The sequence below is a fragment of the Toxorhynchites rutilus genome, chromosome 1 (assembly GCF_029784135.1).
Source record: "Toxorhynchites rutilus septentrionalis strain SRP chromosome 1, ASM2978413v1, whole genome shotgun sequence".
Taxonomy (NCBI): Eukaryota; Metazoa; Arthropoda; class Insecta; order Diptera; family Culicidae; genus Toxorhynchites; species Toxorhynchites rutilus.
This window is the reverse complement of record NC_073744.1, coordinates 70,451,321-70,477,958: the sequence shown is the minus strand read 5'-3', so window position 1 is coordinate 70,477,958 and position 26,638 is coordinate 70,451,321. Positions and strand designations below refer to the sequence as shown.

Sequence of the window (26,638 nt, the reverse complement as noted above, 5' to 3'; positions counted from 1 at the left end):
GCTTAGCCTCGGAGCTTTGGATCGAATCGCTTTGTGATAGAGTGGTGTGGCTCTCAAAAAAGAATTGAATCGCAAGGCAAAAATGCGATGCGATGAAAATATAACTTTTCGTTATGCTAATGCTCGCAGGTGCGCACCTAACAGTTGTCGTCTAATAACTTTTAAAAGGAAAGCCAATAGGGTTCAGTTTGCTTACCAAATAGTAACTATATATAACCTTCGAAACGCAATTTATTAATACTTCGAGTTTTGCTTGTCCAATATTTATTATAATACAACTTGTCAAATGCGGACTTATCGGCACAAATTCGCAGCCTATGGGGCAAACGATCGCATTTATTGAAATAAACTTGTATCAAAAATAAATGATTTATCATTAGCAGCGTGTGTTGGCACCATATAAGAGGGGATGGGTAGTTGATTACTTGTTGGCTAGTCTGATTTGTTGTAAATTTCGAAAAGGCATACGATGAATCCACATGAAGCTAGACCTCGTCCCTCTAGTTTTGTAACCTAATCCACGCTGGACTATGTTTTGCTATGTTATGCTATGTTTTGGGTGGCCGAGGCTTGGGACGATGTACCGACTGATTGCATTGTGAAGTCAAGGAAAATGTTGATATCCCGTTGTTGACTGTAAAAGAACGCATGAACGCATTAATGGTGATTTTATAGTTTTCGGAAGATTCAAACTTTGGCGTCTTTACGACAATAGTAAGTCTGAATGAGCTAAAATGTTATATAGTGTATTGGTTCGAGGTACTCAATACTTTTCAGGAAGTCCCATTCGTAAATTTGAGATGACCATTCTCACTGGAACTCTAATGCACATCGTTACTCATGAATTTATTTTGAAACCGAAATAAATAATAATTTGCAAGAAAAAAAATTAAATTAAATTAAATCTATTCTGCGATAATATCGTAACATATGAAGATGCTAAATAGACATCTTTTGAGAATCCAATAAATCAAAGGACTATCCAAGCGGATTCACAGATTTATCACTTATTTTGTATTCTTTGCAACAATCTTAACACTCCTACCCCAACTTTTACTTTTCTTTACTACATCCATGATTGATGCACTGTGGATAACCGAATTAAAACATACTAAACAGACCCTGCGCATCCTAACTACATCCATGTTTCATTAAATTATCATATTAGGTATGTTTAAATATTAAATCGATGTATTCATTTAAATTTGGAATTTCCAACGTATATAAATCTACTGCAGATAATCGAAACTAGTTGTATTGACCAACCCCTTTTACAGTCCTCTCCTCTATCTAGCTTCGTACAAATTTGTTCAAATAATCATATTTATAAAGTATATTAACAAATTATTCAAAATTTTCGATAAAAAAAAAATCAAAACCAAAATACTCCGGATGATAGAGTCTAAAATTCCGGATAATCGAGTCCGACCTGTACTTACACTTTCTTAACTAATATTAAAATTATTTCAATATATCCCCAAAAAATCATAATTGTAACCTTTTCTGTTATTAAGTTCTTAACAGAAGAAAATCTGTTCAATATTCCTTGCAGAAAACGTGATATTATATTAATATGTGTTCTTCATTTTCACTCAGTTTTTAAAGTCAATTAATTCATCCTCTTTAAAACAAAATTATTGATTGTCGGCCTGGGAGACCATTTGCGCGAGTATATTAGGGTGAAAAACAGGTTAAAAACGTTTTGTTGGGAAAAGTAATGGATACAATCTGGAACGTAACGTTATTTGATTGTGTGAAAAGTTCTTTCGGATTTACATTAGAACTTCATTTCTTTTCTGAAGAAACATTCCGCAAAAACTGAAATATGTATATTCGGAAGATTACTGTATCGTATTTATTTTCCGTCGATTGGTGAAACGCTATACTCCATGCGAAAACTGATAAATATTGACCATCCGGATAACAGAAAAATTCTTGCTATCAATTTCATATCACATCTGTGTGTATATTCGCATGCACCAGACTTTTTTATTCGATGTTTTCTTCTTTACGTTAGCCATGTGGTCCTGATCTTTTGTCGTTAAAAGTTACCTACTGGCGGTTTTCCAATTTCCTTTAATGCTGCAAACAAACAAAAACAGACTACTGTACCACAAAAACAAACTACTGTACCACAAGCATTTACAAAACATAACATCTTTTATCGCATATACAATTAGCCCACATTAATCTAAAATATGTATTACACCTGATAAATTTTAAGAATAAGTAGGGGACATTCAAAAAAACTGATCAAATAAAAATCGCAGCTTTGTTCCCTGCTTATAAATTTTTGTACGATATGCATCACAATATACAGACATTTGCTGCATTGACCCCTAAAACGCTTGCTGTCGGTATGATAATTGTTCAAATGAGTGCAATCACGGGAAAATTATCGCTTGGCGATCCTTCTCTGTCTCATCCACACACAAATCCGATCGATGGAGAGTGAATCATTGGTCGACAGAGCTGCTGTTCTTTCTACTTACGAGACAGAACGAACTTGTCTACCACATGTTTGGATTCGCTCACTCACTGAGTGGTATCGTATGATGCGAGACCAACACGTTGATTGAAGAAGCTGTTTTCACTTGCTGAAAAAATTTGGTTGCTTTCGTTGATTCTCTCGTCAATCACCAACATTGTCCGCAGCTACATGACCGCAGTGTGGTTTTCACGTATTGGCTCACCTGAGACTACATTTGTTATTGCCTTGCTTTATTTTTACCTTTCAAAAACGCATAAACACTAATACTCTCACAAAACCGTTGCGGCGCATCATCTCCATCGAGCCACCACATCGAATGGAGAACCGTACAACAGTGATTTTGGAACCGTACAAACCCGCTCCGCCTTGTGTGTTTTATATCATACACATTTCATTATCGAGGCTCCGCGGCGGTCTGTCATTGCAAAATCTGCGCGGGAGAGCCGCTTAGGTACGCAACTAAGTTCTCGTTGTATTTTCGGGGATGTATACATTATACTTTCGAAAAAATTTCCGACAGTATAATGTATAATTTCGGAAATGTTATGTCGAAATGATTTTTCGATATTTAATCTTGTGAAAAAGTTACAGCAAAAACTGTGGGGTCACCACATGGAAAGAAGCATTGCTGTAGAAATCTTCAAACGTGTTTTTCTGCAAGCCGTGTTTTTTTCTACTGGTGGTTCGTTTATCTCAGAATCTAGTGGATCGATTCGGCTTAATTTTTTGTTGGCATTCAAATATGAATTATTATAGATCCACACGTTTTAATTTTTGAAAAAGGTTATTTTAAATAGCGATTTTTGTAGAAAAACAGATTATATTTTTTAAATAGCCACCATTTTGACAACTTTTGTTATCGCAACAATTTAGATAAATAATTTTTACATACTGAAACAAATTTCGGTCAGATCGGATCATCAGATTTGTTAGATTTGTCTGTAGGGGCTTTGCGGCCGGAAAACGGTTGCTTCACACGCATACATTCTGTGAAATATTTACCGGGAATTAATGTTTTTAAATATGTTTTATGTATCATTTAAACTACACCTTCACCTTCAAAATAGGCTCCTTCTGAAGCAATACACTTTTTTTCAACGAACAGTCATCGAAACACTGTTATATCTGTATTCATGAATTGCTTTCAACTTCAACGGAATTCACGTAGTTAATTCGTTTTCATGCTATCAAAACGGGTCCGACGAATAATTTGGGTAATTTGTGAAAAAGGAGAACGAAAAACCCAGTAATTTAGCGTTACATGAACATGAAATCATAATTTGATCGTTCAAGCATGCGATGAAATTATTGAAGAAAATTGAGCTATTTTGATATTAGTCCTGCTGCCAATGTTCTCATACCTCAAAACATCAACCAAAATATGACGATCGGTCTCGTGAGAGATATTGAACTTGCGTCCTAGCTCTCTCAAACTTAAATGACGAGTTCCGAACCCCATTCCTTTTATTTTGTCGATGTTATCATCAGCTGAAGAGGTGGAAGGTCGTCTTTGACGTGACAAATCGTTGATCTCTTCTCGGTCGTTTTTAAATGTCTCATACCACCCGTATTTTGGGCATAGTTGAGTCACCAAATGTATTCGGCAACATTTTCAACGTTTCGAAGAAACACAAGAAATTTTGTTTGCCACACGATATACCATATCAAAAATCACCGAGCTGGAAAAATATAACTTGTTCTTAATTACGCAGTAAGCAAACTAAATGACATATCACGCTCAAAATTGACGTTAAGACCACTTTTAGTACCACCTTTAAAAATGTAAAAAAAAATTCTTCTTATTTTTTGAAAAAATGTTTAAAAATGTTCAGTGGGAAGACTTTAAATTACATATCCCCGGTATATATTTGGCAGAATGTATATTTCTGACATAACACAAAAAAGTAGTGTTCGTAATGAATTAAAAAATAACATCATAAAGTAACAATTCAAAGCTGATTAATTACACTAGAGAGTTTGTGTATTTTGTGTATTTATAAAAAATAACATCATAAAGTAACAATTCAAAGCTGATTAATTACACTAGAGAGTGAGATAAAGTGTTCTCGTATTTTGTGTATTTTGTTCAACTTATTGATCAGAGGCAAAACATATTCGAAAAAATAGGTATGATCATCGAGTCAATGAAATGATTCGAAATTCGTTTCACTGTTTGCTTTCAATCATAGTGGATTTGAAAATTGAAAAACAGTTTCAGTTCGTTGGAGTTTTATTTTAATTCACTCTATTTTTTCAACCCTCTTCCCTCTCCTCTACACTAGACAAAAAAAGAGGAACAAAGTGCGATGTCGAAGATTTTGATTGATTTCTGACATTATCTAACTTCGTGAAAAATCAACACATATCGATGGGATGTACATCATTTTGAAGCTACAACTTTCAGGAACTTTGTGAGAACCAAATAAAAGGTGGTTGATAAGGTTAATTGTATTTTCTGTTGAGTTGGTTGGGAAAAAAATTTGTTAGTCCAGAAAATCTTTGAAAAAACAGAGAATCGATTTTTCATTTCTTCCCGATATTGTTGCCCACTACAGCTACACACACTTTAAGAGGGAAGAGAGTTGGTAGTTGCAAATTATATGTAATTGGATATCTCAGATTTTGAATGATAAGAAAGCAAACAAATTTATGTATTTCAACTGCAACTAAAAGCTGTTCACTGATGGTTTATTGAACCTCACAGCTAGCTGCTGATGCAGTCTTTAGTTTGCGGAACTAATGGTTCGGATTCCGGTCTGAGAATCTCATGTTTTTAATATTGAAATGATGTTTCTTCTTTATTTTTATGGCCAAATAAAAAATCAGACGGTTCTCAAAATCAAGCAGGTGATGGAGAAAAATTCCTACTCCTGGTCCGGAGTACACACGAGAGTTTTGACCCCAGCTTAGGTGAGCATCCACGTGAAATCTGCCAATGGGCGTTGAACGAAGGAATATCATGGTTTTGTTGACATGCCTGATTCAACGTTGGTTTTGGCTGTTTTATCAGTTCAGCTATGCCGTTTTGTCTTTCGAATATAAACACGAGGCATCTGAAAAAAATGAGAACACATTTTTCCTGTCTGTGAAATGCAAACCAGGTGTCGATTTAACCCTGACTGAAGGTGACGGAGTTACCCCGAATGGACTCGAAATTTCAAAACAATGTTTTCGAACATCGACAAGCAACAAAACCACCTACCGACTCACAAACTACACTACACTCATAAAAGCATCGAATTTTCCAAAATTTTCCGACTAAAACACTCAAATACTACGAACGAAATTTTACATGGACTGCCTCCTGTTTGCTGACCGGTTCTGTTTTGATGTTTGTTTTGACAGCACTTCCGCGGCTGTGCGACTTCCGCAGCTGCGCGGTGACTCGAAACGTAATAAATGACAAGTGAGTACAGTGGACATTGGATAATTTTCAAAAAAATGTTTCTGACTTCTGTGGGTGTCGGTTTTTCCCTGTTTCCCGTTTTCCCCTACGAGCAGAATTTTGAATTTAACATTCACTGTGCTTCAGAAAAACAATATTGTTTATTTATTGTAACGCTAACCGTGTCGGGTTCGATTCCCGTTCTGGTCGGGGGAATTTTTCGACAAAGAAATTTCCTCCGACTTGCACTGTGGTCACGCGTATTCTAGAGCTTGCCACTCAGAATGCATTCAAGGCGTGTTATTTGGCATAGAAATCTCAACTCAGTACTAATAAAAATGACGCAAGTAATACTACGTTGAGACGGCGAAGTTCCTCTAGGAACGTTAGAGCCATCGAAGAAGAAGAAGTAGATCTATAACAGTGAAATAAAGCTAACAAGTAAAATTCTGTTCAACTAAAATTACACAATTGGGCCCAATATTTATTTCTTTAAATTTATAATTTCTCATCCGTCACTGTTGTTCTATTCATGACTATGTTTCTTGAGAAAAATAATCTGCACAATTAATTCACATTACTTAAAATTTACTTCTAAAACTAAAATAACATTACTCCATTGAAACTCGTATTCGCAGTCTTCAAAAGAGAAGTTTTCTTCGAAAATTTAGTTTTTATTGGTTCTCGAAACCTTATGCCAGATGTTTCCAACATTTTCAATTGGTCATTTAACAAATTATTGATATTATTCCTTGTGACAATTCTTTACTTTATTACACGTGTTCGAACAACTAGTGTTAATATTAAAGAACTAACAATCTGAAGGAAAAAAAATAATATCGAAACTTTAATGAAGAAATATCTACTCTACACTAATTTGTTTTATTGAGGTTAGCATAAACATCCTATAAAATGGAAGGATATTTTTTCCATTGCATTTGAAGGTGACACTATCCTAGAGCAGCTGGCGGGCGCCTAGGAATACCTACGCGGACGACCGGAAGACCGCGGACTACCGTTTGGCCATCCCTGGTATATGGTATCAGTATGCACGTGTCGAGTAGGGAGCTAAAAACTTGTATTATTCCAGAAATATTGAGATGCGTTGAAATTCTCGGTAGTGCACACCGGTTTTTTACTGAGAAGCTTTCTGAAGTTCCGGCCATTTCATGTCACCGGATATATTTGAAGAGAACTTTGATTTCGTAGGCAATAAATCGCTTCTTCAAAGAAGCATAAGCGAGTTCACCGATTTATTCGCTGTTTTCCAGCATCGTTTTCTTAAACAGGCTTTAAAATTATCCCACACCAGTGTCCTTAAACTCTTTAAACAGCCTTCAAGCGGCAGCGCAAAAACTTGAACAGAACTAAAACTTTCGATTTCTGCTTCTCCTCTGCTTGCTAGTCGATAAATGGCAGGGGGAGCAGAAATCGCTTCTTCTCTGTGACGATACTATCGAGCATCAGTTTGGTATCAGTGTACAAAAGACGGCCGACAAGAAATACGGTACACGGTTGATTAAATCTTCAATCCGAATATTGATTTTACTTTGAATCAAGCCCACAACCGGAGAGAAGTTGTTCTGGTCGCAAGGGAGAATATGCTGGCGAATGAAATCCGGTCTTGACCTTTTCGAATACTTTGTATTTACTACATTTATGATTCATTTATTGAGGTAAGGGCTCAACCAACTTCATGTTATTCAATTGGGCTGAAATTTAGAAACAAAACCATAGTTCCCCAGGACAAAACAATTCATTGAATAACACATATAAGTTATGATTCCAATTTAGGTCTATCATTCCTACAAGGAATGTTTCGCCAGATGGGCAGAAATAAACACAAATAATAACGCTACAAATAACCAAACTGCAAGATTAACAATCATTCATGTTCCATGAATAAAAGTGTTCATAGAGAAGCCGCCCTTGGTGGATCAGTTCGAATCCTTATGTTTCGGGGAAGATATGAAATTAAAAGAAAGGAGCTCAGAGCTCAAAGCTCCACATATTTTCATTTTCGTATCCCAGATCCCTGGACTCTTAACTTATATACTTCGCATCATCCAAATACCGAATGTTGCCAATGTTGATTGAATATGACGAATTGGTAGTAGAAATGTTCAAGTGTAACATTTTTCTATATTTATTCTGAAACTTTCATGATTCTACCTCCTCTATCCCCTATCTTCCTGGAAAAAAATAAACTGCGAGCGAATAAACCGTACACGGTATATCGAGAAATATGGTTCCACCAATGTAATTCACTGCGGAAAAGCATTTTGCTGCGCTGGGATGCAAACTATTTGCATTCACTCGATACCGTCTCAACGTTCACATATTGATATTTGATATTGGCGTATCGGTTGTAAATTGATTTCCGCGGAACGGAGAGGGTCGTATGGGCTGGGCAGAAACTCTATGTCCCAGCTTTCTAGCCAGCGAGCTCACCGCAAGGAACGGAGCCGTCCCGGAACGATGTGAAACAGTTGAAGTCGAAATAAGTAACATGAACACCAGTTGATAATCAAATATGAATGATACATGAATAAATTATAAAAGATTGCGCTCCTGTACTTCCCCGGCTCTGTGCGCGCTGCGGAAAGCTGTGACGCGCCTTTTAGTGTAACGTAAATCTTTCAGCGAGATTCACCATCGGGATAGCTGTGCTCTCGGTGCTGGAAAAGGGAGGAGAAAGGTCAAACAAAACAAGTAGTATTAGCCTCCGGAAGGAAGGTCATTTATCTGCAAAGGTTCCCATCTGTCGCTTCACACATTTCTGTGAACATGAAAATCTGCTTTCTTCTTCTCAATAGAATCATCGGCAGGGTGAGATTTTTTAATTTTGTTTGGCACTTGCAGTGGCTTTCGTCGAATCTCCGTACTAATAATACCAGGAATTATAAAAAATCCATTCCTGTATATCCCCCAGAATTAAATTTTATATAGCGTACTCAAATCGTTGATTTGTATCCATGGCATAGGTTCTATGAACAATTTGCGCATTCATACACGTTAATCGATTATGTCGTGTGTTCAGAAATGTACACATTCACACGAACTGCTTATTCACGTAATGTTCGCCCAACTCGGAACAAATCGCTCCTTCCGACCGCTTGCGCTCAGAAGGAAGTTTCCGGCAGCAGAGGCCGATGTAAAGCAGATCCAACAAGCAGCAGCATATCGAACTCTACGAATCAACGAGCCGCACTATGCGTGCGGCGGCAAATCAAATCACTTACCAATTATTGTTAAATTTACGATGCTATTTCTAGTTTGCGCTACGATAAAATCCACCCGGCACCGGTAAACGCCACTATCCGTTTCGCGGGCGTTCTGGACCGCCAACTCGCCGGGTTCCTTCTCGAACAGAAAATACGCTCGGTTGCCGAACACGGAATCGTCGGACCACCGCTTAGCCGACGTCACATCCCGTCCCCGGGTGTCGGCGCTGAAACGAGAAACAAGTACAAAATTAGTGAACGCGTTCTGCACGAGCTGACACGAGTGGCCAGACGGTGACTGGATGAGGCATTGAATGGGATAAAATGCAATAAGCATGATTATTTTGTTTCATGAAAATATAAAAAAACATTATTCCATTGTAACTGTCTGTCCTAGGAACCCTTATGACCTACTCCATGAGTTTATGTACCAAAGAAGCAAATTTCAAATCCAGTTCTAGAAGAAAAATGAAAACGTTATTTAAATAAGCACTAGTGATATCATACATTCTTTGAAACGAATCTGATGTTTATGCACCACCCTCTGAGAGAGGCGAGTTTAAAACAATACATAATTATATTTAAAATATTTTAGGTTTTCAGTATTTTAATGCTCCTTGAGATAGGGCAAGTGCTCCTATAGTGGAGGTAGTACCAATAGTGTTTGTATATTAATAAAAATCGTTTTACATCAAATTTAACGGTAATTAAGGCAAATAAATTGAAAACAGAACGTACGCTGGGTATTTACGTCACATTTGAGGTAATAATGACGTTTATAATGCAAAATAATTCAGAAAAACTGTTTCAAAAACTCGTCGCAAAAATCTGTCCAATTTCTTATGATTTTTTAACCGAATACCAATTTTGCTTAACGATTTTACAAGTAGTAAAATGATGTTATCCCATCCCTTTACTGCTTTTTATCAAGAACATGACTTAATTCAAGTTATGGAAAGTGTTTTAATATAAAATTACTTGTTTTTCTGCTTTTTCCCCGTTGCGCCATTATAGGCACATAAAAGCATGCTTGTTCCCATAGTGGCCCATCGCAATATTTACAAATGACAGTCGCATATTCAGTCTCAAACAAATCGTAGACAGTGATTTGATTAATATTCGTTGTTATATCGGTTAAGAAGCAGTTATTTACTCATGAAAATACATATACCACTTTGTCTCATATTCCGAACACTTCATTTTTAACTGTTAATTTACTAAACTTTTATGTTATAAATAATTTGATAAAGAAAACACAGACATTCTATGAGGTATAGGCTTCATTATGACATCATTCACATGTATCGATACAGCCTATAATTTATAATATTAGACATTTGCAAACAAGTGACAGTCAAAACCACTGAGAAAATGTTTGCGTTAGCAGTGCCCGAAACAACAAAGATCGCTTATTCTGCTCGTTTTGTGTTTTATGTTTCCTCTCGAGCTGTGAACGCTAGCAAATATTTCACTTGAAATGCATCTGGCATTGCAATTACAACCATTCGGCAGAGCAGGCAAAAAAAGAGAAGAGTTCAAATGATTATAGGTCGCTTCTAGCCATCAGTGTTTGGCTTTGTGTGTGTTGCTTGTTTTCATTGCGTGAAACTTAGAACTTAGAACTTGTTCATTTCCTGTACATGTGTATAACACACCTTCGATACGTTCAGTTGCCATTCGTATTTTCTCTTGTGCGCATCGGCTCTACTCTGATGCAAGAAGCTTTTAGCTTTATTGATGATTTTGAGCGAGAGCCGAGAAACGATTTTTCATAAACGGTCATTCTCGCGATGTTTCATTTTTATTGCTGCAACTGTGTGTAATGCGTGCATTGATATAATGAAACAAATTGCGACATATGACCAATTAGTGTATTGCTCTCACAAAGGCAAGGAATAATCGTTGCTTCTCGAAATGAACTTCTACTAAAGAATTATTTATGAATTTTCGACGTATTCGCAAGTAATATCCGAAATGATAAACCAACAAATGTCAAATGTCAAAAATAGGATCGATTCGTGGTTAGCCGACAAACCGGCCATTTATTTCCGCAAAGGGATCCGTGAATTGCCAGAAAGATGGGAAAATGTTATGACTAGCGATTATCAATACTTTGAATAGTAAACTGGTTATCGTTTTTGCAGAACAAAGCATTAATTCTTGGAAAAACGAAGAAACATACCGGTAGTCCTATTGTATAGCTTGCTATAATAAGGTGAAACTCATATTTAATAGAACTTATTGATTGCATGACGTGACAACGCTTTGTGGAGGCTGTGTTTACGCACAGAACGTGTTGTCACGTCACAAGATGCTTGCAGATTTTTACAAATTTCATTTCTATACTGGGTGTAAGTTCAAAGTTTCGTAAACGAGGACGCTACGCCGGAGCAACAAGATTTTGGGCGTTACTACGTCCTAACCAAGAAATGGTATGATAACCACTTCATTTGGGAAGATGAAATGTCTGCGCGTTACATTCTTGTTAATTATTGATGCTTTGTATGCATGTATGCATTGAAAACAGGCTATTGAAATCACATAAATCTGTATATAAGCTGACCTCGCTTGGAAATCCACTCAGTTATAATTGTAGCATGTTGTGGCGGAGATAACTTCGTTCATCGTGATAGCGCTGATGAACGGTGTCACCAAGAGCATGTGCGAACAAACAGAATAGCTTAGTGTCAGGTTCATTAAAGATTCCCCCTAAGGCCAAAAGGGAATCCACCGGGAGAAGAATAGTACCACTAAGAAGGTGATATCGAGCAGAATGCAGATGGCCTTAAACCTTACACAAACTTGGTGTACCACAGAAGGTCTGAGCATAAATCCCTCAAAAACAACAATTGTTCCATTCACCAAAAAGAAAAAACAGCACCTGCAGTCTTTATATCTCGGGGGAGTGGAAATAAAATGCAGCGCTTCAGTGAAATATCTAGGTGTTATCCTAGATGCTAAACCCGAATGGAATGCGCACTTAGATGCAATAATCAGTAAGGCCAATACAGCCCTATGGGCATGTTCTAAAATGATAGGAAGAACATGGGGCCTTAAACCAAAAATGGTAATGTGGGTCTACACTGCCATTGTGCGGCCTAGAATAACCTATGCCTCATTAGTCTGGTGGCCATAGATCAAGGAGACTGTAGCTACAAAAAAGCTAAACAAACTCCAACGACTAGCATGCATTGCAATTACTGGAGCAATGCGAAGCACACCCTCGAAGGCACTGGAGGCTATCCTTCACTTGCTACCTCTGAACCAACATGTTCAGCGAGAGGTTAAGAAAAGCGCTCTAAAGCTTAAACAATGGAAAAAAATACTAGACGGAGACAAAGTTGGTCACTTGAGCATCCTGAATCTCTTACCCGTAGGACCATCCTCAGAGATGAACAGTGATTGGATGGAACCTAGGACTAACTACGACATTCCATACAGTGTAATCGAACCTTCTCGTTCAATATGGGATGAAGGCGGTCCCAGTGTTCGTAATGGTTCAATCATGTTCTACACTGATGGGTCAAAAATGGGAATCAGAACAGGTGCTGGAGTGTATGGTCCCAGAACAAAAATCTCTGTAGCTATGGGAAACAAAAATCTCTGTAGCTATGGGAAACAGTTTTTCAAGCAGCATAGCTGCGATAATAGAATGCTCAAATGTCTGTCTTAAAAGAAAATATAGACATGCCAACATCTGCATATTCTCAGACAGTCAAGCGGCACTTAAAGCTCTAAATGCTTTTAAATGCTCCTCAAAAATTGTCTGGGAATGCATTCTCCTCTTACGGCAACTAAGTCGGATAAGTTCGGTACAACTGTACTGGATTCCTGGCCATTGTGGAATAGAGGGAAACGAGCGAGCAGATGAACTTGCCAGGAACGGCTCAAGCTCACCTTTCACTGGTCCAGAACCATTCTGTGGAATTTCTGACTGTGTGTTGAAAGGTGAGCTGAAGAACTGGGAAGACCGGGAAGTGTTAGCCAACTGGTTGGCGGTACAACTTAACCAGTCAAAAAAATTTATCACGCCGAGCATTAAAATTACTCAACAATTGCTGAGTCTTAATAAGAAAGACTTAGGCACAATCACAGGCCTTATAACAGGACACTGTCCGAGTAAATACCATCTCAAAAACATAGGTTTAGTGCAAGATGATATTTGTCGTTTTTGTAATACCGAAAGCGAAACCTCGGAACATTTGCTCTGTAATTGTGGAGCTCTAACTAGACGCAGACTTCAATACCTTGATAAGGCTATTCTGGAGCCCAAGGAAATTTGGTCTGCGTCGCCGATCAGGATTATAAAATTTATCAAACAGAGTATTCCTGATTGGCACCTATCTCGCTATAGCTTTCAGTCTACTTCTTCATCAATAAGCAGTAGGTAAGCTTGAAGCGGAGTATAAAAAAAAGGGATATACCACAATAGTTCAGAATAATGGACGCAGTTGTTCACATCCAACAGGGAAAAAAGAAAATGTTTCTTTCTTGGAAAGTGACCAAGAAAGCACGAGCATCGACAAAGGTTTCCGCTTAACGCATTGAAGACAGCCTCCACCCACACACACGCGAAACTCTTTTCGTTTGGTGGTAATTGAGTCAGCATTGATTACTGGCGGGCGTTGATGATAAGAAACCGAAAAAAATAAAGTAGGTTGTGTAGGCGCATTGTTAACGTAGAACTTCACTGTTATTTTATTCAAGTCGCTTGTGTACAACTTCGTATATTATGTTATATTGCAGCGAAATTTTAGAAATAACTGTTCAGTAGAATGGTTTGGTGGCCCTGAAATGGTGCAGAACAATACACTATACAGAGTCATACAATGGTGGCTTGAAGCTGCGAATATAAACACTTCTCATAATTTTGCGATATTCTCAAAAGAAACGCTTCTGTTAATATTACTGGCCTCGAAAATGTTGCATTACTTTCTCATGCTCGAGATAAGCGCAGCTGTCATCCTTAGTGGAGAAAGTTTTGCTACTGGCAAGCGAAACCAAATCACATACAAAAATCCAGAATGATATTTACTTTCTTGGGGTCTAAATGAACGAAATAAACTCTTTCTGTTAATATCAATAACCTTGAAAAGAGTAGCATATCTCTTCGCCATAGCGTCAGTTTAATGCATTGATGCAATGTCAATGGAAACAAATGAAACCGTTATGACGACGGAAAAAAGCGATGTTAACTGCTTGGAGTAATGAATGAGACAGAATGTTCGCCTCAGCAGAGATTAATTATTCATACCCTAGCGCAAATATTTCCCTCCCGCTATCTCCCTCCATGTTTATATTTGGGGGGCTTGTAATAAAAGGGGTGTAAGTGACATCATCGATTTTTCTACATCGACTCTCTCTTTTGGTCATAAAATAGTTGCAAACGCATTCTCAGCTGTATTTGACAATGTGGAAGATAGGTCAGAACCTCACCTATCGGATTTTATAGCAAACTCAAATTGAAACGTTTTTGCAGTTTATTTATTAACTAAAGGAAAAAAAATGATTTTTCGAACCATCGGTTAACTTTGAAAAATCATAACAAAAACGCCTCTCTGGTTTGGGCATATGTTATGTAGAAAATCCTCAGCTTTCCAGAAAAAATATAAAAATATACAGCGCCCTTAGTCCCGAGACTATGAAAACAAAAAAAAACAAATTCAATCAATAATAACGAAAACATAATTCAAATTTAACCGCTAATTGGCTTTAATTTGATATGTCGATCATTTGTATCGTGCTGGTTCAAAAGTTATGAATTTTTGAAAAAAGTCATTTTTGGAAAAAAGAGAAAAAAAAGTTGATTTTTCAGATAACCCTAAAATGGAAATGGTCACCCTAATGAAAAAGACGGGTGGGTAATGTCGGTGACTTAACCGGAGTGACGTAGGACTATACAATTTCCCGTCAAGTGCGGGAAATCAGTGGCGGTGTGCTGGAGATGCTCGCAAGAGCACCCAGATATAGATAAGTGCGGCAATGAACTGTTCTGCAGGAATTGCAGGAGCAACGGCCACTGCTTAAACAGCAGAAGTTGCCCTGTTTTTCTCAAAGAGCAAAATATCATCAGGACAAAGATGAACGCTAACGTTTTTTTTTTGCAGAAGCAAGGAAACTCGAGACGGCCAAAACAGCGGCAACGTCGTATGGGGCTGTCTTAAAGTCCTCGAGGATAGTTGACCCCGCGCCAAGTGCCACTCCTAAGAGTGCCAGCACCAATAGCGCACCAACGCGTTTGTCCCCCTATAAGGCTCTTATCGGAGAACTTAAAAAGAGGATCTCAGAGCTAGAGAAGGTCGTAAACGAGCTAACCAGCAAATTATCTGAGGGTAGTAGCACTCCCAAAGGGGGAGCTACTAGTTTGAGTAAGAGGCCCGGTGCAGGTCTCACCTCAAATCCTTGAAGCCCACTCCTCCCAAGGTACCTTCTGCAAAGAAAGGGGCTACTACGAGATCAGCAGCTGGGAAACCCACATCGACTGCGGCACCCGCCGCTAAGGTTGGGATTCCCAGCGCCGTCTCTAAGTCTGGGTCTGGCTCCTTATCCAACACGGGTAAATCCAAACCCAGCACCTCATCCTCCCCTAGGGATAGTAGGCCCAGCGTAGCGCCTAAGCCTAGCTCCGGTACTGCTGTTATACCTTTGCCCGCAAGGGTTACCCTTTCAAAACCCTGAACTATTGTCAGCTTGAATCAGCTTCCTTTGAATTGGGACTTGTTTCTAGTCACTTTTTCTGGTTCCGTCCTCCCTGACTACGTGATAGCAGACAAATTGATGTTACCTGTAAAACTTTTTGTTCCTAAGCCCGTTACCTACTGTGACATGATGACAATTGTTTGGACCAAAATAATGAATGTCAAAAGCTTGTTGAGCCATTACAGATCATTTCGTTCATGGTGAAAGGAATCACTTTTACTTAGCTTCCTTATGAAGAGAAAACAAAATAAATATTACAATCTGTAATTTTAAAATGGAAAATATTGATATGGGTTGAATTTCACCTGCAACACACAAAGTGAACAAAAAGGGTTTGATGTTCTGACACATTCCCCACATCCGTCTGTTCTGTAGCGATGAAGATCAATAACCAAACAGACAGCAAATTATCCATAAGCTCGAGAAATAAAAGAACAACCTTAAACTACTAGCGCAACCATGGCGCCGATTGAACGATGGGGCTGCAAACAATTTAATCCTTTTCCGTTGTATTTGATCAGCGATGCGAGACAAGAAAACAAAATAAACAATGCTTGCATGGGTAGCGGTTTGTATATCAAATCATCAAAGCTTGATTTTATATGGGAAAAGCTTTCAGCTATTGCTATTGGAAATGATCATAAAAGGAGAGATGATGCTAATGCAAACGACGAAGCAACAATAATATAAATTTATATAAAACACTTTTTAGAGTGTTGTTGGCATCGTTTGCGTGCAGTGCATGTATGAGCGTGCAGTGCATGTATGATATCAATACAATTATTATTTTTACGTTTAATGGGTCTATAATGTAAGTTTTAGCAACTTTAACATTGGGTAAGAAAATTGCCACGGCTGCCTATGCTTTCAAAAACAGTAAACGGAAAAGTATTAAATTCAATCTAAATGCCTCGGCCAACGAAGAGAAGGGTTAAGGCTTTCCAACGTGAATATGTGAAAACAATACGATCAACGAAGGAAAATATTAAGGAATTATCAACATCGAGTTACTATGCGGAAGAAGTTGTTAATACCAAAAATGCCCCAATTCGCATGTGTTATAAATTTGCTCATGTTACGCTCGCGTATAATCAGAATCATATGCAAATGCACCTTCTATATATATTTATATTTGCAATTGTTCATCGGAACATATCGTTCATACATTTTACTTTAGTATTGAATTGTTATTTGTTTTTTGTTTTTTTTTTTCAAATGTATTCAAAGACTCGTGTCAATGAAGCGCCACACAGTCTGATAAGTGAATTGATCTATTTACGTGTGCTTTGCTCTTCTCTCACAAACACTATTACCCCATTTTCACACGAGGGTTTACCTATACTACTACAATGGCTAGCTTCCACCTTCACCTTAAGGATGCTTATAAAACCAAAATGACCTATATTTATAAGTTGGTAGCTTTTATAAGCCCTCAGATAGTATGCAACCTAATGCTTCTATTGGTATGACTGTTTGGAGTGCTTTGCAAATGAAAGAAAGCTTCCAAATACAATAATGTGGACACGATAATCAATCTGTGTTGTATCTACACAGAGTGTTAATTGAGTTCGGGAATTCAAACTGAAAAAAAGTATATTGAAGCTGGCACGGGCACTACTCTTTGAGATTTGCTACTAAGCAATTCCATTGTTAAAAGTTTCTAAGAGAAAATAAACAATTTCAACCATATTTGTTGACAAATTTACTTAGAATTTATATTTCTCAATATTGTTTTTCGGAAAAAAAAACATTTTCAATTTAATTACTTTCAACTAAAGCATATTGACTTGGTTTCCTGAACTAATAAATATGTACACTGATGAATAGATTACGCATCAACTATGATAATGTTAAACCCTTCATATCTCTATATATAAAAATCTCGTGTCACGATGTTCGTGGTCGAATTTGATGACCGATTTTGATGAAATTATGCACAAAAAACTTGGAAGGCATGAGAATAGGTTGTAAACTATACCCGATACCGCTAGGATACCGATTATCGCCAGGTGAGCTGGAAGTATTTTTTAATGAGCACAACGAATCATTGAAATACTTCAAATCACACTTGCTCTATTAACAAAATGACAATCATGCAAATGTCATGTATCTTGATAAAACACCTGCACGTCTGAAATTCAATGTGCAACCGTTGCTAGAATCATAGATGGCATAGTGACGCGAGAAATTGTGATTCGAACAATAATCTGGAATTCATCGTTAAAGCACATCGTTCATACGACTCTTTCCATGTGATAGCACTAACGTTCCCAACGTTCGCCTTTTCATCGTAGTATCACTTGCAACATTTTTAGCAGTACTTGGATATTTATATGTCAAGCAAAACGGCTTGAATGTATTCTAAGTGACTAGCTCTGGATCATGTGTGACTAAAATACAAGTCAGAAGGGTCTTTAAGAAGAAAATTCCCCCAGCTGTTCTGAAGGGACAAGACGGATATTGCACAAATATCAAACAACGAGACCGCGCGCTAAAGGTGATTCATTCATTATGTACATCATTTCTCATTTTGAATTGTATCATATGCTGATTGTATATAATCAGGACAACTTCATTCTACGATATCGTGAGCTGTCCCAACAATTTATGATCGACATATGCGCTAAGGTAAAGAGCGTGTGATCAAACGAAAAATTAAGTCATATCGGGTTCGGTCCGACATATTGCTGGATGTATTCGGTTGAATGGAAGTCACGAGGATTACCTCATACACACATTTTTAGTTCGGTTAGTCGACAGAATCGAAAGGCCATGAGGATATCGATAATGTAATGTCCTTAGAAATGCCAGATCTGTCTACTGATCATTACTAACCCGTATTTTGAAATCGAGTTGCGCAAATGTGGCAGCCTTGCCATACAATTTGACATAGCCAATATTGGGCTCCGTGTTTCATTTATGTGATCCAAAAATGGTTATGGATTTTCGGGTGGAGTGGAGCGTTTTTGAAACGAAAATCTATATAAATAAAAATGTGATGCAAAATCTGTTGGTAAACAGAAACCCCGAAGAAGGGATGGTCCGATTTTAGCCTTCTTTATTTTGTTGTATTCGTCTCTTACCGTAGATCAATATAGCGGAGAGAAAAATCGGAAAATTCGTAAAATTGAATTCACATACGTTCTACAATTAGCTAAGCGTTGTTAATCCATTTGATGTTGGCGCTAGCGAAATTATTTTTGTTCGAACGTGGAAAAGGATTTTCAGACGGAATAACGCATTCCTATATCTTCTATCTATATAAACAAAAATGGAAGGCCAAATGTGTTGGTGTGCCCTAAACCCGAGGAAGGAATGGTCCGATTTGTGCTGTGTTTATTTTGTAATATTCTCTGTATCAAACATATATTCCTTGCTACGGAGAAACATGTTATTTGCAAATGCTTGAAGAATCTTGAACGAGAATTGTGTCTGAAAATTGTAAAGGGTCAAAGGGTAATCAATCAATGAAGATTTCAGTGATTGGACTCACTAACGTTCACTTAGTAAGAAAACGTGGATGTTTGAAAGTATTCAAATCAAAAAATCTATTTTGGGCGGGACAAAGTTCGTCGGGCCAGCTAGTTTTCAATAAAATACATATCAAATGTGCTCTATTTAAAAAGGTAATACATTCTCTGCAAGCAGGGAAAATCTGGAGATGGATGTCTGGAGATGACTTTATATTATAGATAAAGTTTTGGTGGAAATGCAAGGACATTCATAGAAAAAAGAGTTAAGTTAGGATCAGAACTGTGTATTCTATATATTCAAACAACATCGAGTAATCTTATTCAAATAATCATTATTAAAATTAATTTGACTTTGTTTCCGGGTCTGACAATCTGATAGAGAGTAAATTGCTCCACAAATAAGGATGAATCATTTTGACGTTTGTTTTGTGACAAGGCAAGGTTGCCACATTTACATAGAACGATTGAATTTAAGAGGAACGGATTTAAGAATGCAAAAGATGTTTTTGATCGAATCGTGAAGTCGAGTTTCAAACCAATCGGATTCTGGGATAAGGGTGACTGTTCAATATTGTTACCACAAACATAAATAGTTCACGCGTGAATCTGAAAATGTTAACGCCTTGCATGGCCGATGTGATAAGTACAAGGCGTTTACTTAAAGTATACACCAACGACATGATCACAAGTGTACCCTGATATACAATATATTAACGAAGAAATACTGACAATGGTAGACAATCATGTACAGAACCCAATAATGCAGACGTTGAATCTGGCAATCGTTGGGCAGTACCTTATTCGCCTCATCTGAGCAAAACACTCAATTAAATACATTTGCAAGTCCGGGAATATGGATGAAATACGTATGTATGTCTGTTTTTAAATTAAGAATACCGATGAGAATACTCTATTGAATGAAAACGACGAAAAATTGCGCTTTAAAATAGGCAGGTACAGGAGACAAATCAGCTCCATTGAAGTCGTCTAACGTATCGTTGTGCACATTTCATAAATAGTTATAAATCTAACCGTCCATCTTGAAAAAGGCGTACGAGGTATGGCTATTAAATAACGAGATTGGTTACGAATAAGGGATATGTTTTAAAAATTACGGTACAACGATATGCTCCCCTTCAATATACTCTCCTTGGCTCCTCACACACCTTTCCATACGTTTTTTCCATTGTTCGAAGCAGTGCTGAAACTCTTCTCTTGTGATGGCGTTCCAAAGCCACGTCGCTTTTTCCTTCGCCTCTTCTACGGACTGAAATCGGATACCTTTCAACACGGATTTGATCTTGGGGAATAGAAAAAAGTCGCATGGGGCTAGATCTGGCTAGTACGGGGCATGTTCGAGCACTGGAATGCCCTTATCGGCTAAAAATTTCTTCACCGACGGCGCGTTATGGGCAGGTGCGTTGTTGTCCGTGTTTTTCGTCACACATGATTCCCGACGCGCACTACAAACCACATTCCATTCAAACCACTGCTGCTCGCAAACTATTATAATGACAAAAACGTGTTTTCGTACGTTTATAGCAGACACTTCAAGCTACCGAACGCACTATTCGTTTTCCCCCCATCCCTTTAGTGTGCCCACCAGGCGCGCAGTCTCGATATTTAATAGCCATAACTCGTATTTTCCAACGAGACAACAGCCAAACGAAATTGATATTAATTTTCTTCGTTTCATTTTTCTACTTTACGACAAAAAATATATTACTTTTTTCACCTTACGTTTAACTTTTAAGAGATCAAACATGTCAGTTACATTTATGAAATACATTGTACATTGAATCAAGAAACTTTATACACATTTTCGTTCAAATCTTTTCATTCGTTCTACTAAAGCACGCAAGGCAACAGTTTGACTAGAGAATAAGCGAAGATTATATGATATTTCTAGCCGTCTAAATACGAATAAAGTGCTCAAAGTGAATATTGGTATAAGTGAGCAGTTTTCACAAAATATCACAATCTAAAAACTAGAAAAAAAAGAAATGAAAAAAATGGTACATCTTGGGGCGCCATTTTCATAATTTGCGAGGGGGCGCTGTCTACCCTCACTACGCCACTGTATCATTGTATGTAATCATTGAAAAACAGAATATCCATATTTCTGAAACAATATTTTGTTTCAAATCTTTGAAAATTTGGACGAGCATTTTTTCTCGTGAAAATGTCAATATTTAAGCATCGCCCCACACTATCAGATACGGCGCACGTGGCGAGGATATTATCGAAAACGTTTTGAATTATTAGCCTTCACATCTTCATCTTCTCCGTCAATATTTTAGTCATTGCACAAGGATACACACACCCAAACGTGCGCGGGCATCTACACATACATTCTCATTCCGAAGAGTTTTTGTCTTTCCATGTTTATTGATGAAAATTATGATTGAAGCTGAAAACCGGATTTTCGCTTGCCACTATGTGTTGGCGGCGATGCGAACCCTCGAATTAGGGCGGATTCCAAAACGTTGATCGCGCTGCGGTTCACATGGAGCGGCAAATATGCGCTCACTGCACATACCCCTCCTCTACCCTCGCATCGTACGTATAAATGCGAACGCAGCCTTCGACAGAACGCGTTGGCCTCAATCAGCACAAATTAGAGACATCTTTCACGGTACGTGAAGAAAATATTGATTTGTCATCATTAGCAGGGCAATTGGGGGTGGCATCGTTAATCTTTTTAGCGGCCTTCGTGTGAAGAGGGAAAGCCTGATCATCGATTTTCGGGGGGCGAGTCGGTGGTAGTGAATGCGTACGGTCTGGAGTTGTGTAATTATACAGAAATATTTCATTTCAATGCCGCTTATTAGTATTGAACCATGGATCCGTACACAATGAAAATTGTTGCAAAAAACTGCGATATCTACGCGAACGTACGAGGAAAAATAAAAAAACGTGCAGAAACGGCTCTGAGCCATATTTGCGTACCATCCTCTGGAAGCTTCTCCGGATAACAAACACACACACAAATAGGACACTTGGCAGTTTCATCACGGTTACCGGAACGGCCGACTTTGTGTTTTCGTAATGTGAACACTGGGATTTTTTTCCTCCTAACTTTACCGGTCTGTTAATCAGCTTACCTGTAGATGGGCGATCCCTTATCTTCGCGGTACCACAGGACCAGCACTACGTTGTCCCCCGGCTCGTGGGTGCTGATGTTGCAGGGAAGATATATGGTCTCTCCGACCAGCGCTTCCATGGAAGAGAGTGGCACTGCAAGAGATGAAACGGGAAAAAATAACAAAGGTTGGATTAGTGGATTGGTACCATATTCGAGAGTGGGAGTGCGCATCATTCAAATGGGAGCCATGACGATATACCGATATTAAATATTGGCGGGCACAGGATTTGAGTATCAGTCAACTTTAGTGTTGAACCGAGCTTTCGATTTTTCTGCCACTATCCAATGCAAACTTGATTGGACATAACGTTTTTGGCAGTTGTTTTTCTATACTATGATAGATTACGGAAAACAATGGCATCGTAGGACTGATTGTTTCTGGAGGATAATACAATTAACTCGTTCGGTACACAACAAAGCTCGATGAAATTCTAGTTTGCGTTCCCACATGACCCATTCGACTATTCGAGTTTCAAATATCTTGTGGCCAGGTTTGTGTATCTGAATATGTAAACGTGAATAAACTTTCTGCGGATCGTTATATAAAAATGGTGGGGTGCCTATCCTCTCTGCTGCTAAAGTCAGTATCTTTAATCTGGAGAGGTTACTCGTTTGCGTATAGCCTTAGGGAGTATGCAATCAACTCATAGCATAAGGCTTGAAACCCTAGCAAACCTAGTATGTAGTACCTAGTTTTCCCTTTACTGGTTCGGGAAGATAGCAGTAGGTCACATGTTGCGGAATCGGCTACAATGTATTTCATTTCACCTTACCAACAGACCTTTACATTTGTGCCCTCATAATATATTAACATAATTTAAAAGTTGTCTAGGAATGGTAACGAAGGTTTTTTCAGGCTTGAACGTAAACGTGGGCGATTCGATTAGTAATGCCAATCATCAGAATTCATACGGAGCGAAAATTGATATGACCATGGTACCCTTACTGATAGACGCAGTCCTATGTTAAATCTTTTCACTGTTTCTGACGACGCCGAATTTTGAATGTTTGTCCAAAATAAAATTTCTTCTCTCTTCTTTTAACCCCTAGAGTACGGAGTGTATTATGATGACAAATTTAACCACAGTTCCATGAGCTGATCTTACAGTTGAACCGGGTTTAAAAAGATGAAACTAAAAAGACCTAATTCGCATGTTAACTTCCAACCGATTTGTAACTACTACATGGACTGAAAAATATTTAAGTTATGAAAGAAAAGATAATCTTGGGGGACTCTAAGGGTTAAAACGAAACGGATCAACGTGAAATTTTTAGCGTCGAAATATACAAGTTTTCCAAACAATGTCGAATATTTCTGCAATAATATTTCAGATACACCTAAAACGACCACTGCTATAAGAAAACAGTGTTTTTGGGTTCTAAATGAATCAAACAAAATATATAGGGGGTATTCTAGTGTACAGGCACCAATTTTGAACATTCTGTCGAGTTCCTAAATTTATGCCTCTAGTTTAACCCCAAATAAAGTTTTTACTATCCACTATATAATTATTTGTGTATCTAACAATAAAACAAAAATTGAACAAAAACAGGAAGTGGGTTATATCTATGGTATAACCGCAAGGGTGACGTAGGACTATCGTTGATTTAGAGATCATTTGTTTGAAGTTGAATCTAAATCCATCCTGAATGAATGAATAAATAAATATTTGGGTGACTTCAAAAACGAGAGTGTTACGTTGGAGACTCAAGGTTTTATGCATCCAATATTGGATACAAAAAACCTTGTTCTGAAGAATAATCTTCAGAAGCTTTCCTGCTAACTGCACTTGATTGACAAATCACAAAACCAAATGTATGTGGTCGCAGTATTATATGGATAGAAAACATTAAAATAAACTCGCTTGAATGTAATTATGTAATTTTCAATTTCAAGGGGAACTGGCAGATTATTTTTCAGCAACGATCATTTTTTTCCAGGTTTCCTCTCGATAACCAGCAAACGAAAAGAGTTGCGCGCGTGTATGTGTGTGTGTGGCGGCTGCTTCTATGTCTTCCCGAGGAACCGTATTTCGATGCTGATACTCTCTTGGTCACGAGAGTATCAGCATCGGCTTTTCTGCGCTCCCTCACAGTTAAAACAACCTGATTGCATTTCAGGTCAGGTCAGGCCAGGTAATGAATCCCTCGATCCCTCGCCGTTCAGCTCGTTCAGTAACGATGTTGTCTTGGCGATGTCCTCAGGCGTCGTGCACAAATTACGTAACGCTAAAAATCCGAATTTTGAACCACCTCTCCTCCCCCCCCCTTTCGTAACGCAATTTCCTATCTCTAATAAACAGAAAGTAACGCAACATCTACCCCCTCCCCCCTTATCGCGTTACGTAATTTGTGCACGACGCCTCACGAAAAATGAATCGGTTTCACCACCAGAATATCATTTCAGTATGCTTTTCGTGCGTGATTGAATCGAGAGAAGGTGTGGTTTACGATGGCAATTTGGAAGGCAAACTAGAGGAGAATGAACTCTCTGAGTATGAAAATTTCGGCGACTGAGCAATAATCGATTGAAAATTATATAATTTTCGCGATACGAAACATTTTCCGTTTTTCATGTTATGCATCCAATATTGGATACGAAAATATCCTACTGATGGGAAAGAATAATCTTCAGAAGCTTTCCAGCTAATTACACTTGATTGAAAAATTACGAAATCAAATGTATTTGGTCGCTGTGTTCGCCATATAATTAGAAAACATTAAAATAAACTCTTTCGCATGAATGTATTCTTCAATTCCCAGGGAACTGGCAGATTATTTTTCAGCAACGATTAGATCTTTCCGGAATTTTCTCGATGCTGTATGGCATCCAAACGAAAATTCTCGTTTCAGTTTGGCCTGCAAAAAACTTTTCTAAACTCTAATCCATCAAATTTGGAGCCCTGAAAAGGGCCGATGATTATATGCTAAGCTAATATAGCACCCTCTCCTTGGATTCGATGGGCCAGCTGAATGTCCTTGGGCATGATGTGACGCGTTTTGCGTGGATAGCACACAAATTTGTATCTTCGAATAAGCCTCCTGCAGCGTCATAACCGCGGAACTTTGGAAGCGCAAGTCGGTTTGGAAGTCCTGAGCAATTCCACGATCCAAAAGCTGCAAAGGTAGCTTGCGGATCAGCAATTCGGTCGACTTCCGATAGCGATGAATTTCACGCAAAGTTCCCGGTCGATAGCGATGTGGCTTCTTCACCTATCCTGCGGCTGGTGCGCTTATCCGAGCTGCTTTCGTGTGCCTTACCACTGAAAGACTAACTATCTATCTGCTTGGTCCCAAACAAACGAGTCGTCACGGTGCGAGAGTAGAGTAAGAAATGAACGAAAGCAAAGGAAGCGTCATATTATAAACCATAAAAGTATAGAATCTAAACCCCACCCTTATTATATTCGTTGCTTACACTGAGAGAGAAACGAATAACATCGAAGTAAGTATACAGTAATGTATTTGAATCCGGACACTTTGCGTTACATTTAATACCATACCGCAGCCACAACATTTCCTGCATGTTGAATTAATGCGATTGATAAGTAACTATCAAGAAACTATCAGTAACTATATTAGCAACTATTAATCGCATAAATTCAACATGAAAAAACAGGAAGTTGGTTCTATCTATGGTATAACCGCAATGGTGACGTAGGACTATCGTTGATTCAGTGATCATTTGTTTGAAGTTCAATCTGAATCCATTCTGAATGAAGAATAAATGAATATTCGGGGGACTTCGAAAACGAGAGCGTTACGTTAGAGGTACAAAGTTTTATGCATCCAATATTGGATACGAAAATATCCTACTGATGAGGAAGAATAATCTTCAGATCTTTCCTGCTAATTGCCCTTGATTGAAAAATCACAGAACGAAATGTATTTGGTCGCAGTGTTATATGGTTAGAAAACATTAAAATAAACTCTTTCGTTTGCATGTTATTTTCAATGCCAAGGGGAACTGGCAGATTATTTTGCAGCAGCGATATCTTTCCGGGTTCTTCTCGAAGTCCATCACTAGAAAACATTAAAATAAATCATTTTAATTCTTTTCTTATCATTAGAAAACATTAAAATAAACTCTTTCGCATGAATTTATCAATTCGCAGGGGAACTGGCAGAATATTTTTCAGCAACGATAATATTCTTCCGGAATCTTCTCGATGCTGGATGGCATTTAAACGAAAGAAGTTCCGCACGTATATATGTGTGTGT

At 38.1% G+C, this 26,638-nt stretch overlaps 1 protein-coding gene across 1 annotated transcript in view; it reads right to left on the bottom strand.

The window, feature by feature from the left end:
- The window catches only part of LOC129773940 (hemicentin-1), a 569,029-nt gene that overhangs the window by 174,506 nt on the left and 367,885 nt on the right, over nt 1-26,638 (bottom strand). The window contains exons 3-4 of the mRNA XM_055777641.1: nt 22,377-22,509; nt 9,119-9,327 (exon numbers count right to left, since the gene is read on the bottom strand). Coding sequence (XP_055633616.1) covers nt 9,119-9,327; nt 22,377-22,509 — 342 coding nt within the window. The remainder of the gene's footprint in view (nt 1-9,118; nt 9,328-22,376; nt 22,510-26,638) is intronic.